Source organism: Echinops telfairi, unplaced genomic scaffold, assembly GCF_000313985.2.
Source record: "Echinops telfairi isolate 266 unplaced genomic scaffold, ASM31398v2 ScPeMD7_7473;HRSCAF=8511, whole genome shotgun sequence".
Classification (NCBI taxonomy): domain Eukaryota; kingdom Metazoa; phylum Chordata; class Mammalia; order Afrosoricida; family Tenrecidae; genus Echinops; species Echinops telfairi.
Window position 1 is genome coordinate 7,722,516 of NW_022111377.1, and position 18,709 is coordinate 7,741,224.

General features: G+C 47.5%; 1 protein-coding gene across 1 annotated transcript in view; it reads left to right on the forward strand.

The window, feature by feature from the left end:
- The window catches only part of PRKCQ (protein kinase C theta), a 116,229-nt gene extending 99,311 nt beyond the window's left edge, over positions 1-16,918 (forward strand). Inside the window, exons 14-16 of the mRNA XM_004712624.4 lie at positions 4,675-4,863; positions 14,617-14,745; positions 16,636-16,918. Of these exons, the coding sequence (XP_004712681.2) occupies positions 4,675-4,863; positions 14,617-14,745; positions 16,636-16,791 (474 nt within the window). The 3' untranslated portion in view covers positions 16,792-16,918. The remainder of the gene's footprint in view (positions 1-4,674; positions 4,864-14,616; positions 14,746-16,635) is intronic.
- The last annotated feature ends 1,791 nt before the right edge of the window (positions 16,919-18,709 follow it).

Consider the following 18,709-nt stretch of genomic DNA (forward strand, 5'->3'; position numbering starts at 1 on the left):
TGCTGCAAGCATTTGCAGTCTCAGAAACCCACCAACTCGGTGGCAGTGAATTTGGTTTTGTTTTGGTTCTGGTTTGGGGAGGGTTTGTCACAAATCCAGAAGCACTGGAGGACTAGAGGGAAGGTTGGCAGTGGGACAAGAGTCAGAATTCTGTGTCAACTGAGAACAGCTTTGCGTGATGGTAGCTTTAAAGTCAGAGACTGTTTCTGACTTTTATTAACATGCTGTTTTCAAATAATTATAGATGCATACCCTCCACCCAGCTCCATACATAAGTGTGTTTCAAGTCCAAAGCTAGGAAATGGACACTGACATTGATACCAGGTGTGTGTCTAGTTCTTGGCCATTTTATCACTTGTGCCTAATTGCATAATCTTACTCGCCTGTATCGTCAAAGGAAGCCAAAGGACTTCGGAAAAGAAGAGATGCTCCTAACCATTCTGGAAGAGTGAGTGATGTGAGTGAGTGAGTGATGGTAGTTAGATAAAGATAGAGCTCTGATGTCCTGGGTGGAACCAACTTAGCAGCAAACCCCTATCGTGGCCACAGTCATTATGGCCGCACAAGTCAAAGAAATCTGTGGTTTTGCCCTGTGATTATGTGGTATTTAATTTTAATGCAACCTTGTTTAAGTGCAAGGTTGGCCTCTGTTCAAGAAGAAATTATGACTTTCCACTTCTAAGCAGTTGTTGAGCTCCCCGAAGCTCGGCTCATTGATTTAATAACTTGGGGATATTAGAAATCTATGCTTCCTTCCAGCCAGCACAAACATGGGGAGGGATGCCTGACGCCCTTTCCAGCTTGAAGGGACGCCAAAGCTAATTAAGATACAAGCGAGGAAGTCCACGGAGAGGAGTCTCCATTCAACCATTGACTCCCCCTGAGTCGCCATTCTCAACACAGCCTCTGAGCCAGACCTCTACTGCTGTCATTCCCGACGAGGCCCCCTCGAAAGAAAGACCTTCCTCAGCCACTTCCCTCTCAGGCGCAGCCACCGCCAGGCTCCTTCTGAAGGACGTCCCCTTTCCTGTCTCGCTGTAGGAACGAGGGTCCCAATGTCACCTGCACCCCATTCTCTCCCTGGTAGACTGCTAAATATGAACATAAATACAAGCTCTCCTCACATCTCCTGAGATGGTCCGACTCACTCTGAGGGTGCGTGTACTGTGTTGAAAGCCACCGTCTTGCCAAATCATCATTCTTACCTAATCATCATTCTTACCTTCCTAATGTACAAACCCATCGCAGATTTACCTTTTGAATATACAAACCTATTGATGCTACGAAATGTCCAAGAAGCCTCCGTTCCTGACGAGCGCAGGCTGAAGGCCGGAATATCATTATTGGTAGGTGCCTTCAAGTCCCGTCTAATCGATAGCTACCCTGGGAGCCCTAATGGCATAGTGGTTACATGTTGAGCTGGAATCCTAAAGGTCAGCAGTTCCAAACCACCAGCAGGGAGAAAGACTGGGCTTTCTACTCCCGTAAGTAGTTGTAGTCTTGGAAACCCACAGAGGGTCGCTATGAGTCAGCATCAACTCGCTGGCAGGGAGTCTGATTTTTTAGGGGCAAGAACATGAGACACTGCCTGGTCCTCGTATCATCCCCACGGTCATTGCTCTATGTCTCCCATCGCTGCAGCGACTGTCCACTCTTCTGGATGAGGATCTCCCTCTTTGTCACAGACATGCTACTTTACCAAGCATGATCTCTGTCTGGCACCGACAGTGTGACAGAGTGGGAGATGGACAGTCTCTCCATTCTCCCTTCGAAGGAGCACTTGGCTGTGTTCTTCCAAGGCGGCACTGTTGGCTCTTTGGGCACAGTACCATTGCAGCATAATTCAAAGGGCGTCAGGTCCACCCAGCCACGCCCATTATTCTTGGTCATTGTACCCAAACCCCACTGCCATCGCGTTGATGCCGACTCAGGGACTCTATAAAGTCATGCGTCTCAACCTTCCTCATGCCAAGGCCCTTCCATATAGTCCCTCATGTGGTGGTGACTCCCAACCATAACATTATTTTCGTTGCTACTTCATCACTGTCTTTTTGCTACTGTTTTGAATCATCATGTAACTATCTGATATGCAGGATGTATTTTCATTGTAACAACTGGAACATAATTTAACAATTAAAGCATCATGATTCATCACAAAACAACATGTAATTATAGATTGTGAAATATTTATGTTTTCCACTGGTTTTAGGCAACCCCTGTGAAAGGGTCGGTCGACCCCCAAAGGGGTCGCAACTTACAGGTTGAGAACCACTGCTATAAGGGGATTTGGAGGCTGACTATTTTGATGAGCTCAGACAGCCTCCTCTTGCTCCTGCAGAACACCTGGTGGGTTTGAACCACCAGCCTGGCCGTTCACCTCCAACGCTCACCCAAGAACGCCCCTAGGGCTCTAGGAGACCTATTTAACTAAGGTGTGCAACTTCCCTCCGCCCCATTGTCCTCCTCGATACAAGAGGGACAACACCATCGACCTCAAAACCCCAAACACTCACTGTCCTGGAGTCCGGTTCATCGCAGCCCTGCGTCCCACAGCAACTCCCCGGGGCTTCTGAAGTGGAACCAGTCATCTCGTCTTTCTCCTTCGCTGGGGGGTTTGAACCATTGACCTTCCAGTTAGCACCTAACACGGTGCTCCCTGAGTCATCAGGCCTCCTTGTACCTAACTGCAAAGCAAACCAAACTCACAGCCATCGAGCTGATTAGCAACTCGGACACTTCCAACGACAGCGGCTATCCATCTTGACCGGAGCAGAAAGTCTCGTCTTTCTCACTCGCAAGAACTGGTGGTTCAAGCTGCTGACCTTGCCCTTAGCATCCCAGCGCTTAACCCACTAGCCCCCAGGGCTCCGTGTAACTATCTCAGGTGTCATTAAATGAGAGAGAGCATGCATCGAGAGAGCCGGAGGACACACAAAGCAGCACCTCCCACAGCGGTACTCATTAAACAGCTAGTCTGTTCTGCTCGCTGGTAATGAAGTGTTCATTTGAATTTTTTCTATTCCTCATGACTTAAGACTCAATTTTTTTATTAACATCACCTAGCCTAAAAGGCTTAATTTTAAACACAGCTGTCTCCTGTCCACACGTCCTTTCATCTGTCCTGTCAAATGAAGCTGTAGACAAAGATGCAATGCTCAGAGCAATTTCTGGTTGTTTTGGGCTCCACCTTGTGGCCATTTGCGGGGATTGCATGTGAATCTGGCCCCGTTTGGCATGTTGGATGAAGACCGAGTATGGCTTTGGTGCGTTTTTACGTTCCTTATTCTTCTACCCGGGTCTGCTTTCAGCTGATTCCTTAACATGAAATGTATGTATTTCCTAAATGTTCAAGTTAACTTTAAAAGTCAAGGCGAGTGGGTGGCATTTTTATAAGGGGAATCAGTGGAAGATTCCCTGCACCTGAGTTGGGTCGGCAGCCAGCTCTTTATTTTCACAAAAATGAGACTTCCTCCTCTTCCGGGCTTGTGATGCTGACTGCTGCTGGGACTTCTAACTCGAATGCCCCTGAGTCGTTTAGGCTGCAAGGAAGGGGCTTGGTCAGATGATCATGCTGGCTGTTTGATTACCTAGAGGAACCACACGCCACGTGTCGGCACAGTCAAGGTCAATATAATACAGCGGCTGGACTAGTCCTTGGCTCCCAGAAAAAAGGCCTGCACAGTTGGCCGACTCCCCCAGGGAAGCACAGTTCGGCTCTGACTCCATGGCAGGAGGTTTTGTGGTTGCTGTTGATTAGATGGTCACATCAGAGGCACTGAGACATTAGATACGTGCCCATCCCCAAACCCTCATGTCACAGGGATGAAGGCTAAGTGAACACAGTTCAGTGGTTTTCCTTAATGCCAGGAACGAAAACACAAACTCCCTGCCCCTAAGTCAGAAACGATTCAAGGGGACCCTATAGGACAAGAGCAGAGCTGCTCCTTTGGGTTTCTGAGACTTCAAATCTTTATGCTGCTGTGGAGCGACGGATGGGTTCAAACCACTGACCTTGTAGTTAGCCACTCAGGGTGTAACTTAATATCAGAAAACCAAACCAAGCTGCCTTCCATTCAATCAGTGGTTCTCATCCTTCCTCTTGCCGCCACCCGTTAATACAGTGCCTCATGTGGTGGTGACCCCCAACCATAAAATTATTGTCGTTGCTACTTCATCACTGTCATTTTGCTACTCTTACAAGTCGGGCGACCCCTGTGAAAGGCTCACTCGACCCCCAAAGGGGTCAGAACCCCAGGTTGAGAACTGCTGCATTAAATCAATGCTGATTCATAACGACCCTGTAGGACAGGGTAGAACTGTCCCTGTGAGTTCCTGAGACTGTAAGTCTTCCCAGGAGTAAAAAACTCCTCTCCCGAGGAGAGGCTGGTGGTTTTGAACTGCTGATCTTATTGTTAGCAGCCCCAACACATAACCACTACACCATCGGGGCTCCTTCTTAATAGGAGGAGAGGTAAAATTTAGAACTCAAAAATAGTGACTCTGTTTTGCCCTTGTCTGCTCATTTCTTTCCCTTGGTGAGTTTGTGCAAGGACCTAGTTCTCGGTGTGATCTTTGTGAAAACCGCATGTTCCCATCCCGGCCCCTTCTTTCTGAGTGACCCTGAGAAAGGCACGAGTCCGTATCACTCCCCCGTCTCTGCCTCTGGTCCCACAGATCCTGCTGGGGCAGAAATACAGCCATTCTGTCGACTGGTGGTCCTTTGGCGTCCTCCTGTACGAAATGCTCATGGGCCAGTCACCGTTCCATGGGCAAGATGAAGAAGAGCTCTTCCACTCCATCCGCATGGACAATCCCTTCTACCCGAGATGGCTGGACAAGGAAGCCCGGGACATTTTAGTGAAGGTAAGAAGGCAAGCCATAAGGTCAAGTCGGTGTTGTTTCCTCTGCGTATTCCCATCCATCTCTAGATTCTGCTTTATACGCGGGAAACATTAGTGATATCCAATGGGAGTTGAGGGAGGGGTTAATGATATCCAATGGGAGTTGAGGGAGGGGTTAATGATATCCAATGGGAGTTGAGGGAGGGGTCTCTGCTTTAAGGGAGGTTATCAATATGGTGGACATTACCTCTCTAAGGGAGTATGAGAGAAGGCCTGATGGGTATCATTGATCTAAGATGTTCCCAAGAACCGGGTCCCATGATTCCTAGCTGCCCTCACATTGAGCTGTAGTTGGTATATTGTTCAAACACAACTTGGGGCTTACAACTTAGTTGTTGGTTGTTTCCTACTAAAAATAAAAACAAAAAAGCCTTTGGTCATGGAATTCACTTGGGAGTCATTTCTGCGCCCTCTGCAGTAGAAGTCAAACCTGTGGTCACCAGGCCCCGTCTCAAGTCTGAAAAGGGTCCAGTGCAAGGCATTCATTGTGGCATCAGTCAAACGTGACAGGGGAGGCTTCTGTGCCCTTTCTCCTGCCACAGCCCATGGTGAGCGCTGGTCAACGGCGGGGACAGGAGTGTGGTTGTAGCGGGGCTGACTGCTTCCATCCAGTCTGGCAGATGCTTGCACCTGAGTCTTCTCTGAGGCTCTTCCACGGGTTCTTGGGCAGTGCCCACCACAGAGGACATCTTGGCCTGAGTCTCTTGAGACAGCTATTATTCAACCAACCCATCCAGTAGCCTGACTGTTTCCTCTACCCACACTCTAACCCCCACACGCCACCTTATGGTTTCACTCGCTACCCAACAGGACGGACAAAGGTTTCAGATCGAAGGCGCCCTCTCTCTCCTGCCTCTTGTCCAATGGACAGACAAATGCATCCTTCACCCTGAAAAGCAGAGAGCGCCAACTGTTACCATCGCAGCAGCTCCCTACAGGACTCACGGGAGACAGACCCCAGCCCATGAGGGCCCAGCATTCCACTAAGAGCCAGTGTACAGTAGCACAGACCCACACGGGGCATTGACTCACAAGCTATGAAGCAAGAGTTCCCAGGGCCAACCAGCGCAGGGAGGGAAGGAACGGCAAAGGGCTGTCACTAAAGGTGTGGACTTATGTGGAGTCCTAGTGCACAGGGACTGCTGCTAATGGGTACTGTGTGCATTTCTGTTTGGGCTCATAGCCACCCCTGTGGCAGAGTACAACTGTCCTTAGAGTTTCTTAGCTCTACCCCTTATGGAGAGCTAAGACTAGGGTGTTCTCCCGGGAAACCCCTGGGTGGTTTCAAACCACCAACTTCTCAGTTACTAGGCAGATGCTGGATCAATGCACCACCAGGCTTTCTTCCACGTGCAGAAGTTTAAAAATGAGAATCGCACCAAACAACAGACTACAGAGATATAGCAACGACAGTAATGATAAACTGAGCTGTTTATCATTACAAATAAGGGAATCCACTGGTGTGATCGAGAGACTTAACAAAGCTAAAGGGTGTGGGGTTTTTGACAAAATTCAGTGTGTGGATGTCTTGTGTTTCCTATTTCAGCGGGCTAGAAAAATCATTAAACCAAAAAACCCACAGCCATGGGGGTTTCTGAGACTAGTAATCTGTACAGGGACAGAAAGCCTCAACTTTATCCCTTGTTGCTGCTGGTGGATTTGAACCACCATGCTTGCAGGTACTAGTCTAACTTTTGCCTACCAGGGATCCTTAGATCACTAAGGAAACCATTTTTAGCTTTGCTTTTACTGTATATAGAAGCCCCAGTAGTACAGTGGTTAAAGAACTCGGCTGTTAATCCAAGGGTCAGAGGTTCAAAGCCACCAGCCCTTCTGCAAGAGAAAGATGAGGCAGTTTGCTTCTGGACAGATCCACAGTCTCAGAACCTCTATGGAGCAGCTCTACCCTGTCCTAGAGCGTAGCTATGAGCCAGAATCCATACAGTGGCAGGGGTTTATCTTAAGCATATTGAGACTGGAAATCAGATGAGCTATTTTGATATTAGAAGCCATCAGTGGACTTTAACAGTGATAAATGTAGAAAAGATTCACGTTGTAAACTATTTCAATTTAGTTGGATTCATAATTAACACGTAGAGAAGCAATGTTCAAGAAATCAGACAGTGTTTTGCACTGGGAAGACCCCTTTACACTGGGCCTCTTTTGAACTGGGCAGTTCTAAAGGGAGAAAAGGTGTCGTTTGGGGACTAAGGGGCACCTGACCCAAGCCAAAGTCTTTCCAAATGCCTTGTCCATGTGAAGTGGGCCATGACTAAGAAGGACCGCAGAAAAGTCTGTGTATCTGCAGGTACTGGCAAAGACTACTCGAAGGACCACGGGCTCCAGTCCCATGGGATTCTTGGAAGGACAGCCTTAGAAGTGAGGACTGTGAGCCTGTATCTCATGTAATTCGAGCCCCTCCGAAGGGACTAGTTCCTTGACTGTGACTATGTTGGGGGGGGGGGGCAGTTGAGTCCAAGCTGACTCACAGAGACCCTGGCGAGGTGCTGCCCCATCCTTGAGACGTATTCGCTCAATGTTGACAGTCACGGTATCAATCCATCCCTTGAAGGTTTGCCTTTTTCACTGCCTTTCCACTTGACCAGAGAGGATGTCCTGTTCCCGGGGACAATTTTTTCTTGATAACATGTCCAACATACTTGAGAGGAATTCTCACCATTGTCACTTCTAAGGAGCCTTCTGGCTGTACTTCCTTCTTAGACGGGTTGGTTGTTCTCTCGGCAGTCCTTAGTACTTTCCAGATTCTTCCCCGGCACCGTGTTCTAATACATGGCTTCTTTCGCAGTCTTCCTTACTCAGTGTCCAGCTTTATTATAAAGCAATTGAAAACACCATGGCTGGGTCAGACACATCCGCCTTTAAAGAGATCGCATGCAGCGGATTTACCCAATCCAATGCGTTATGTGATCACTTGACCGCTGCTTCTGTGAATCTTGATCCGAGCAAGACAAAATCCTTGACACCTTCAATCTTTTCTCTGCTGATCATGCTGTTCCCTACTAGCCCAGTTGTGAGCCTTCTGATTTTCTTTGCATTGAGTTGTAATCTATACGGGAGGCTTGACTCCTTGATCTTCATCAGCAATGGTTCTACTCCTCCTCACTTTCTGCAGGCAAAGTTGTGGCACCTGTCCATCCCAGGCTGTTAATAAGCCTTCCCTCAATCCTGATGTAGTGCCATCCTCATCTAGGACAGCTTTTCAGATGATTTGCTCAGCATGCAGATGGAATATGGATGGAGAGAGGACACAATCCTGAAGCCCACTTTTCCTGGTTTGAAACCATGTCGTGTTCCTTTGCTCTGTTTGAACAACAGCCCTTTGATCCATGAGTCAGCACCAAATGGCACCCAACAGTCACCACAAGGAGTTCTACATCTAAGCTTAGAGAAATATGACCAGGTCCAACCTTTTCTCACTAGTGCACATTTTTTTGCTCATGAGAAAATTTAACTTTAATTTCATTTTAACTTGAAACTTGAAATTGAATTTCAAGCACATACACTTCTACCTCTCCGATGCACCTGACAAGAGGGCTTACTGCTTCTTCCGTAAAGAGTGACCGTCTCAGAGTCTCACAGGGGCACTTCTACCCTGCCCGATCGGGTCACCACTCTGAGTCATCATCGACTCCATCGCAGTGAGTTTTGAAGGGATTTTTTTCTTAGAAATTTGGAGGCAACTCCAGAACTCTCCCTCGGGAATGAAGATCTCCAATCTGAGAAGAGCTGGCAAAGCCCTCAAAGGACACTTAGCCCAAGATTAATGGTACATGGTATTTAAAACAGAGCTTCTAACTGGCTGGTGGAGGTTCAAGCCCTTGCGGGGGAAATTGCATGTCCATCCCAGATAGACTGAATCAGCCTACATTCTAACAAGATCCTCGGAGAATCAAAATGTCAAGAATTTGAGTCTGTTAAGGTTCCGCTTTTGCTTTCTGAATGTGATCCAAATAACCAATACACTTAGAAAACTCCCTGAACGACCCACTAAATTCACTTCTACTGACTAACCCAAACGGACCAAATGAATGCTCACTTCAAAATTAACAAGACAGTTTTCAAACATAGCAGTAAGAAATGTTAGTGGGATTCGAATGCATGTCATCTCCCTTTGCAGAAAGGCAAGTGCGAACATGATTACAATGACTTCCTTTTGTTAACCCTTGCCTTTCTGAAGGACCCGAGGTGAGGGCTATACTGAGACGGGTGAGGGCAGCAAGCTCAACAGAGAAAAGAGAGGAAGCGGGAGGTCAGTCTGTACTAGCAGAGGGAGGGCCCTTGCAGTCTCAGGTGCTATCTCCAGGTGAGTCACAGGGTAGGGGCCAGTCTCAGGTGCTACCTCCAGGTGAGGCACAGGATGGGAGCCCTGGAGCCACAGTTGCAGCTCACCCTTACAACACAGAACCCTCCTTCGGACTGAGCTTCCCAAAGCCAGCTCTCCCTGGGGCTCTGGAATGGCTGTGGGCCAGGACTGGCGGAAACCAGGTGGAGTTCATCTGGGATACTTCCAAGGAAACAAATGGGGAGCGAGGACTTCGAAGGAGAGAAAAGACAATGGAACAGGAAATTATTTCTTTCAAGGAAGGTGAAAAGCCACGGGTGTGGAAATCAGCCCCATAGAGAAAGGAAGTCTGAAGGCATCATACCACTCATGTCCATCAAACCGCTCACCATACACTGAGTGCAAAACGCCCATCTCCAAAGGTCACGTGCCAGGAGTCCATTTATGTAGCATGACTGAAACGATGGAGTCCCTGGGTGACACAAATGGCTAAGTGTTTGACAGCTGGCTAAAGGTTGGCAGTTCAAAGCCACTCAGAGGAACCTCAGAAAACAGGCTTGCTGATTTGCTTCCAAATGGTGACAGCCTTGAAAGCCCAGGAGTTCTATTCTGCCCCCAGGGATCTCCAGGAACGGGGATGGACTGGAAGGCAGCTAACAATGCACAACAGCAGTGAAATGACAACATTAGACAGATGGAAAACAGAGGAGCGGCTGCCGGTCGTGGTCAAGGGGTTGCTAGACGGCGCATGGCAGAAGGGCGATTGTGGCGGCGATCTCTCATAGCGGCGGTGGTGACATGATCTACCCCTGCGGTAGAACACCATAGAACTATACACACATGTTGTATTAATTTCATTTTCTTGGTTTTGACATTTCACATCTGTCAAATGTAAAAATTGGGGGAAACTGGATGGAGGTCCCAGAGGACCTCCCTCTAGACTATCACTGCAACTTTCTGATTCTATCATTACTTGTGTTTCAAAAAGAAAATTAAAAAAAAAAATCTAAGACTAAATGTCATGCAATAACAACAGAAACCACCAACAGGATTTCAGTGGCAGGAGAAAGATGTACTGCAAAATTATATATATATATTAATATATAATAATATATTATTAATGTATTCTATTATACAATATTATATAACATATAATATTTTATATAATTACATATTTTATATATATGTATATATATTAGGCTGAAAACTGAGAGAATTGAGGGGAGCTGGCAAAGTGAAACTGGAACAAATTAGTACCATGTGGATGGACCAAAATGATAACCAGAATGAGACAAATTACCAATGGATGCCTTGCTAGGAACTTCATCTTTCGCTAAGAAAACAAGAGCAGCGTATCTGTTACGTAGCAGCCGAGCCTCCTGGTCAGCAGAGTTGGAAATAATCGTTTGAATGTGTGCCATGCTCTACAGTCTTGGCAATAGTCCGGTCTTCTACCACAGGCTCCGGAAAGAGTTCACTACCCATGTTCCTGCTCCCCCATTCCTAGGCTTCAACCTGCAATTGTTCCCATTCCATGAACATGCTAGTCTGGTTCGGTTTTGCATTTTTGGCATCTTTTGCATCTGAACGAAGGCACTAGTTGATGAAAGAACCCCTTCCCACCTAGAAAGGATTGAGCGTATCATTTCTGACAAGTTAGTAATCATTCCATGTTCCTTATCCTTGGAGAAGGTAGTTCTCGTAAGAATTCTAGCATTGAGTTGTTAAAAATTAGTGTCAACTATGTAACTTGCTGACTATAAGACTGGTTGCTAGTTTTATCTCTGCTCCCTATTTGCATGGCAGCTATGCGCCAACAGTCCCTTCGTCTTTTGAGTTCCCTTTTCTGTCAAAATCGAAGGCAATACTCTTGAAAACTTAGTCAAAGGAATTTCACAGAAGGGTTGGAACCCAGGAGTGACAAGTTCCCTAAGAGAGTTGGGCAAGGGAGCATCTCATGGTTTCCGTTCCAGCAGCAGCAGTACCAGACTCTGTCTCTTGTGCCTTCATGGGACATTGATGCGTACGGTGAAATGGACACTGCGCATCAGAGGAAGCTGTGACCCAGGAGGAATTACAACAGGGACACAGCTGTCCAGGTGACTGCTGCCAAATAAACTCTCGTTTCTTCCTCACTTCATCACCCAGGAGAGCCTGTCCATTTGTTTGGAAAGATGGAAAACTAAGGATCCCGAGCACAAATGGCTCTTCCATTTATAGAAAGATGGAAGTGGGGATGGGAGAAAGAGAGAGAGAAGATTCCAGGTAGAGCCTGTCACCAGTGACAGGTGCTAAGGGCTCGTTGCAATCCTCGGCAGCCTGGAAGGGCTATCGTGCCCAGACAGCTGAATACGTTTAAATAAACTCCATCCGGATCCTGGCCATTGATGGAAGGGCTGTGCTATTTCCTATCAATGTAAGCAATCCTCCTGACAGCTTTTATGGACCAAGCAGTTCTTTTCTTTATGGACATTGATTTGTTCCGTGCAGCATCCTTGCCTGGGAATGGCTGGTCTGAGGCTCCCTACGAGGCCACAAAGGATCTTGAGTATGGAAACTGGAGATCGATATTATCTGTACCTTATACATCTTATTTTTTAAATAATTATTTCTTTAATTTCACAAGAATGCATGTAAACATGAGAGAGACCCTGAAGCTTCTTTATCATAATCGCAGGATACAAATAACATGTATTTGTTGAAAAGGTGAATGGAAAACCTAGGGCAGTGTACACTTGGCCCAAGGCAGTTACTTCTAATACACTGAGGCATTTATTATGTAACCTTAGCTAATGTTAGACCTGTCTCCCTTCACCCACTTTTCTGTTGTTTGTCCCCCTGGAGTGGGGGGTATATGCTGATCATTGTGATAGATTCCCCCTTTCTCCCCACACCTTACCCTTACCCTCCTGGTATCACTACTCTCATTATTGGTCCTGAGGGGTTTATCTGTCCTGGATTCCCTGGATTGCGGGCTCTTATCTGTAGCAGTGCACATGTTCTGGTCTGGTCAAATTTGTATGGTAGAATTAAAGTCATGATAGTGGGGGGAGGACGCATTAAAAAACTACAGGAAAGTTGCATGTTTCATCAGTGCTATACTGCACCCTCACTGGCTCATCTCTTCCTTGTGACCCTTCTGTAAGGGATGTGCAATTGTCTACTGATGGGCTTTGGGTCTCCACTCTAGCACGGTGACTGACTCTCCAAGAACATGTATTGGGATGAATGACATAATGGATCATATGACCATGCATTTGGCTTAAGAGGAGAGAGAGCTGAGGTAGCCAAAGCTTCCCAAAGAAGACAGGGTGTGAGCTGAAAAGTGGGGCAGGAGCTACGGCTGAGGAGAAGAAAAGATGTGGTAGAATGTGAGGAGAGGTCATCCTCACATGATGCAATTGCCAGAGGGCAGGAAAGGCATGCAGTATGTTCCGTGTGTAGACATGTGCGATGGAAGAGAGGGCGACTTTGGGAACCCAAGGGCACAGGGTCAGCATCACACAAGAAAGTCCTCAGCGGGGCTCCGAGGACATTCGAGCCTCAGGAGCCGCAGAGATCATCTTGTCTGAGGCTTCATTCTACAAACAAGGCGATGGAGACAGAAAACGTGCCCAAGGCCACGTGGGTACTAAGAATCTTGGGCGGCCAACTAGTGTCATTTCCACGGTGCAGTGGATTCTAACCAGCTGCTCTGTATCCCCTTGAGAGCCCTTATGGAGTGCCCGTTGTCAGTGAGGAGCCAGGAGCCAAGGCTGGCAGGACCTTCCTGGCCAACCCGTTGGAGAGACCAGATGGTGGCCTGAGCTCTTCTTCGCCGTAAAGAAATAAAAGAAATCTCTACTTTGCAAATCAGCACCCAAGAGTATGCTTTCGGGCCTTTGCTTTTACTTATTTATTTTTGTAGAGAGAGCCTTTGAAGATTTTCAAATAATAAGATAAACAACGGCGTGTTTTCAAACAGTTAACTAGGTTATTTGAATAAGAGTTCAAAGAAAGAGATTCCTGCAATTTAGGTGTAAATGGATGTCAATGCTTTGCCAGGACCTTTGGAAAACCCATTGCGTTTTATGTTTTCTGTTTTAAAGATCCATCGTCGCTTAAAACACCTTATAACACTGGTTACATTATAAATAAGCCTCTCTCTGATAGAAGGATCATGAATCACTATGCCAGACACCCAGGGGACTTGTTATTTTCCCAGGCCTAATGTTTAGACTGGCCTGTTCCTTAATGCCCTTGACATGTTTTATTTAAATTTGAGGAGTTTCAAAGTTTCTTTTCTGTCCTTGTAAATGCTCGTTTTGATCCCGTGAGGGAGAGCAGCAGAAGGGGCAGTGCAAAGAAAACAATAATACATACAGCTCAGAGATGATAAAGATGGCCTTTGAATTAAATATGACTTAGCCAGCAGGTTTGCGCAAGTCCAGAGTGATTCTGGATGTTCAGTCTTTTTTTTTTTAAACAGAAAGCTGACTGCCCGAAGCTGGTTTGTGTTATGCCCCCAATCAGGTTTCCCTTAGAGCTGGGTCCCTCGAAGGCTAGTCAGCCTAAAACAGGCAAAACTCGTATTTGATGGGCGATCAAAGAAATACGTTGATCACTAACTCTTTGTTGTTGGGGTTGACAGACTAGAGATGGTGTACAAATGTATTTGGGCTGTATGTGGTCTGTGTGGGTGGTCTGTGGCATGTGTGGTGCGTGTGTTTCATGTGTTATATGTGTACATGGTGCACACGTGAATGGCGATGGAGGCAGACATATCTGACCTCCCCCGGCTTCCCTATTGCCAGGAGGCAGGGGTGGGATAAGCCTCACGGTCCCTCCTCCTTTAACTGCCTGACACCAGTCGTTCCTGAGTAATTTTGTGGCGATGGCCGCACAGAACTCCTTGAGCTTCTAGCTGCAAGGTCGGCAGTTTCAAACCACCAACTGCTCCAGAAGGCATGTATGCGCTCCTGTGTGCACCTACGTGGTGTGTGTACGGCGGCGTGTGCATGTGTTGGGTATGTGTGTATGTGTGTGTTCTCAGTCTGTGATCCTGGGCTCACTGAACAGATAGGAAACTGACTCAGAGGGCTCTGTAACTTCCCTGCAGTGACTTACGTAGCAAAGCCAAGATTCCAAACCATGTCTATGTATCGCGAAAGAAAGCTGGCTCCTGGTGCACAGAGGAAGGAAACAAACGCCCCAGCTTAGGCATATTCAATGAGGCTTGTTCTGGGAGAGCATTTGACTCTAGTGAGTCCTTTCTAGAGGTCGGTAGATAAACAAGACAAGGAAAGCAAGTGGTCAGAGCTTCCAATGTAAGACCCCCAAGTCCGAGGTGTAGCCCTTCACAGTCAGCTGCAAGTGGCACACACCCTGAGACGGAGACACCCCCAAGTCAGCGGCTCCCTTTCTGCTTTTCAGCTCTTTGTGAGGGAACCTGAGAAGAGGCTGGGCGTGAGGGGAGACATCCGCCAGCATCCTCTGTTTCGGGAGATCAACTGGGAAGAACTTGAAAGAAAAGAGATTGAACCACCTTTCAGGCCTAAAGTGGTAAGACCCCTTCTGGAGACCAGTTCTCTCCACTCACGCTCGCTTTACTGGATGCCTGTGCCAGTAACTACACGCTAGTTCTTCGCCCAATCCTCGCCTCCCTGCCATCCCTGCCCTCCAGGGTCCGCGCACACACCAGCGCAGCCCTCAGAAGAATGCCCTTCTCTAAGCAGCCATTGACAAGTCAACTCCCCACTCATGCCCCCCCCCAACCCCCTCACCCCCGGTGTACCAGAGTAGAACTGGGCTCTAGAGGGTTTTCACGGCTGATTTTTGAGAAGTAATTGCCAGGCCTTACCTCTGAGGCATCTCTGGATGCACTCGAAGGGCTTTCCCTCACCTGTTTGTCTGAGGTCATCATTTGTGGGCAGAGTCCGGGCCATTGAGCCCACCAGCCCAGGGGCCTGTTTGAGGGTGGAAAGGTCCTGACCCTCAGCTGTGCTCCTCGATAGGGTCGCTATGAGTTAGAAAGGACTCAACAACCATGGGTGGTTTTGATAATGGTGGCTCTTCATCTTAGGAAGCCGAGTTGTACCCACAGAAACCAAGCTACATAAACCACCCCCCCCTCCCCCTGAAAGAAAAAGAAAAAACCAACCCTCTTCTGTTGAGTGGATTGTGCTGAAAGTATTTAAAAATAAGTATCTGCGGTCTTTTTCTTCTCATGGGGACCAATGGGCCCGTGAGCTGACGGGAGCCAGCCCAGCCTGTGCCTTCCGTGAAAGGCAGCCCCACGTGTTGGGTAATAAGATGAGCGTGGGTAGGGGAGCCAGTGGCTGCAAAGGATGTTTTTGTTTTTAAAGAGTTAAGTCACCTGCAACCCCCAGGCTTATCTTTTCTTCCCTTTGCCCCACCCCAACCCCTCCCAAGCCCCCCGACAGTCTAAAAGATCAGCAGTCAAATCTAGCACACCAGGTTTTGCAGGCTGCCGATCCGGCTTCATGGATGAGCTTCAAGCTAGAAGTGCAATCATATTTGAGTGTCTATCAAATGGAAGCCCATTGCGTGCATTCGATTATAGACTTGCTAAAGTGAGGAGGGACACGTGGGGTCGGGGGGTGGGGGGTTCCCTAGGAGAATCTCGCCTTCTGTATCGGAGGCCCAGGGGTGGTTCCTGGCCAGCGTAGCTCATGCAAAGCTACCACCCATCTGCCTCTGGGGGCTGAGTGGGGCTGTAGTGTGGTGCCGACCGGGATCCAGCAGAGCTTCCAGACTAGGAAGAAAGGCCTGGCAATCTACTTCTGAAAAGGAGCCTGAGGAAAGCCCCCGGATCATGAACAGATCCCACCGCAATCCTTTCCCGTTGTGGAAAGGCTTGCCGTGAGTAGGGTCCTAACAACAGGCAGCTTACAGCAGCCGCAGCAGCACCAACCCTGATAAAATGCCAGGAACTGCCGATACAATCAAAAGCTGTAGATGAGGGGTGAAGGGGAGTGGTGAGGGAGGGGGAAAATGAGGAGCTGATACCAGGGGCTCAAGCAGAAAGCAAATGTTTTGAGAAGAAGGTGGGAAACAAATGTACAAAAGTGCTTGACACAATGGATGGATGGATGGATTGTGATAAGAGTTGTACGCACCCCCAATAAAATGATTTTTTTTAAAAAAGGAAAGAAAATGGAGCTGTGAAGGTAAAAATTAGGGTAATAATGAATAGCTCAATAAAAAGTAGAGTGTGGAAAAAAAAAGAAGCTGTAGATGCCTGTCAGTGAGTATGCTTACCAGTTAGTGTATTTGGGCGTGCTATTTTATTTTCAATGAAAACGTCTCTTCCACTGACTTACCGTGGGGCCCAGATTGTAACCTACAGAGTGAACCTCATGATCATGAATTTAGTGATTGACTTTCTTCCCTTTTTTTCCCACCCCCCACCCCGCTTAAATTCCGACCAAGAAATCACCATACGACTGCAGCAATTTCGACAAAGAATTCCTCAATGAGAAGCCCCGCCTATCATGTGCCGACAGGGCACTCATCAACAGTATGGACCAGAACATGTTCAGAAACTTTTCCTTCATCAACCCAAGGATGGAGAGGCTGATATCCTGAACTTCCCTCCCCCAGAGACCTCGCTCTGCGAACTGGTTCAAGCGATAACACTTCTCCGGTCCCTTATTTCAAATGGGAAAAGGAACAAAACACTCATCAATAAAGGCCGAGACCTTTCAGCTCCTCACGTGACTGTGTATCTGTAGTAGAGACCCGCTCTACTAATGGCGAAGCCCTGTGGTTTATCTCCTGGTATCTTTCATTGATGTGCTTGACGTTCTTGACATGAACTCCTGGGCCTGAGGTCGTCCAATATACCCTTTCGGGCCCCTCCCTGTGATAATTTACTTGAAGGAGAGCTCTCTGCACTGTGAACGGTTTGAATGCCTAATCCCTCATCTAAACTCGGGATCCAAGTGCTGATCATTTAGAAGCTTGATGAGGCAAGGCTCACACTGCATGTAAAACTCCTTAAGACACCCATGTCCTAGTGAATTTTCTTCGTCCTCAGTCAGTCAGGTAACTACTAACCCACTCTGTGCATATCTGTGGAAGGGGATAAGTAGGGGCGGGGAGGGAGGGGAACACCTTGAATAGTTACACATTATTCATGGGAATTCTTCACAGTAAAAGTAGCTTGTATCTGAAGATGGATACATCCATTCATTGTGATTAGCTAGGTTTCCTCACAGCAAAGAGAAAAATGCTCAGTGGAAAGAACACATGCCAATGATCCCGGGAGCTTGCTAGGGCCTATGCTCTGGTTATCTTGTCAATACAGAAATTAAATTTGGAGCCTATCAAAGAGGCGGTCCTTCTAGTCCCACCAATAATACCACCCAGCCATCCATTCTCAGTCTGCGGATGTCAGTGGCAGTCACACTGCCATCCGCACACTATAACCAGAAAGCAAATCAAGTGCATCACTCTTCCACGAGAGAAGAAAGCCAGCTCCTTATTCCAGCATCCCTGACGGCCCCATGACTCCGCTGTCTCCCTCCGAGCAGCGTTCCAGCTCAAATATACATAGTTCTGGAAAGAGCACAATGTTCAAGGTAGACATTTGTTTGTTGAACGTTTAAAAATTAGCTCAGCAATGATTTTAAGAATTCATCCAACCTCCAGGGTTCCAAAAAAATCTGAAGTTCATGAGATTTTGAAATTCTTATCTGCCTTTGCCTTTTTGCCCCCCTTGGGGAGGGATTCTTCAGTGAGCATTCAGTGATGGTAGCTGGGTACCATCCAGCTCTTCTGGTCTCATGGCAAAGGAGGCAGTATTCGTGGAAACAATTAGCCACACCTTCCATATCCACTTCCTAGTCTTGACTCTCCTTCCTTTACTCCAGGTGGATAGAGATCTATAGCAGTGCCTTGGATCACCACTTGCAAACTTGTAACACCCTGGCACTGTGCCACCAACAGCTGGAACAGAAGCACTAATCACAATACCAGGCCTATTAACTGGGATGTCCCTGGGGAGGGGGGACCCTAAACGCCCAAACCCAAGAGCAAAATCCATGGGTGGTTTTCTGTCACCATCATAATAGAGCTATCATACCACTTCTGCTGATTCAACTTTTTACGGGTCTGTAACTTATTGGAAGCACTTATCATCATGGCTGGGTAGCCCTCCTCTTCATGAATGCACGTTTTCCATTCACCGTTACTTCCTCTTCCCTGCTCCCCACCCCATGCCCTGGTCACCGCGAATAAACAGTATCCTCTCTAGACTTGCCTCCTCTCCTCTGGTGACGTACATAGAGTTGTTCCGTGTTTGTCCCATTGTGAGTGACGTGTTAGATGCCTGTGGTGTGTCCGTGGCCCAATTTTTAGTGGTTTCCTACGGTTTCTCGAGTGTGTCATACTTCGGTTTTTGGCTTCACACAAGGAAGAATTCATGCCGAAGCCAGGTTTGTAATCCAAGGAGGTTTTCATGAAGGACGGGAGAAGTTTCAGGTTTTACAATCTCCGAAAGGGG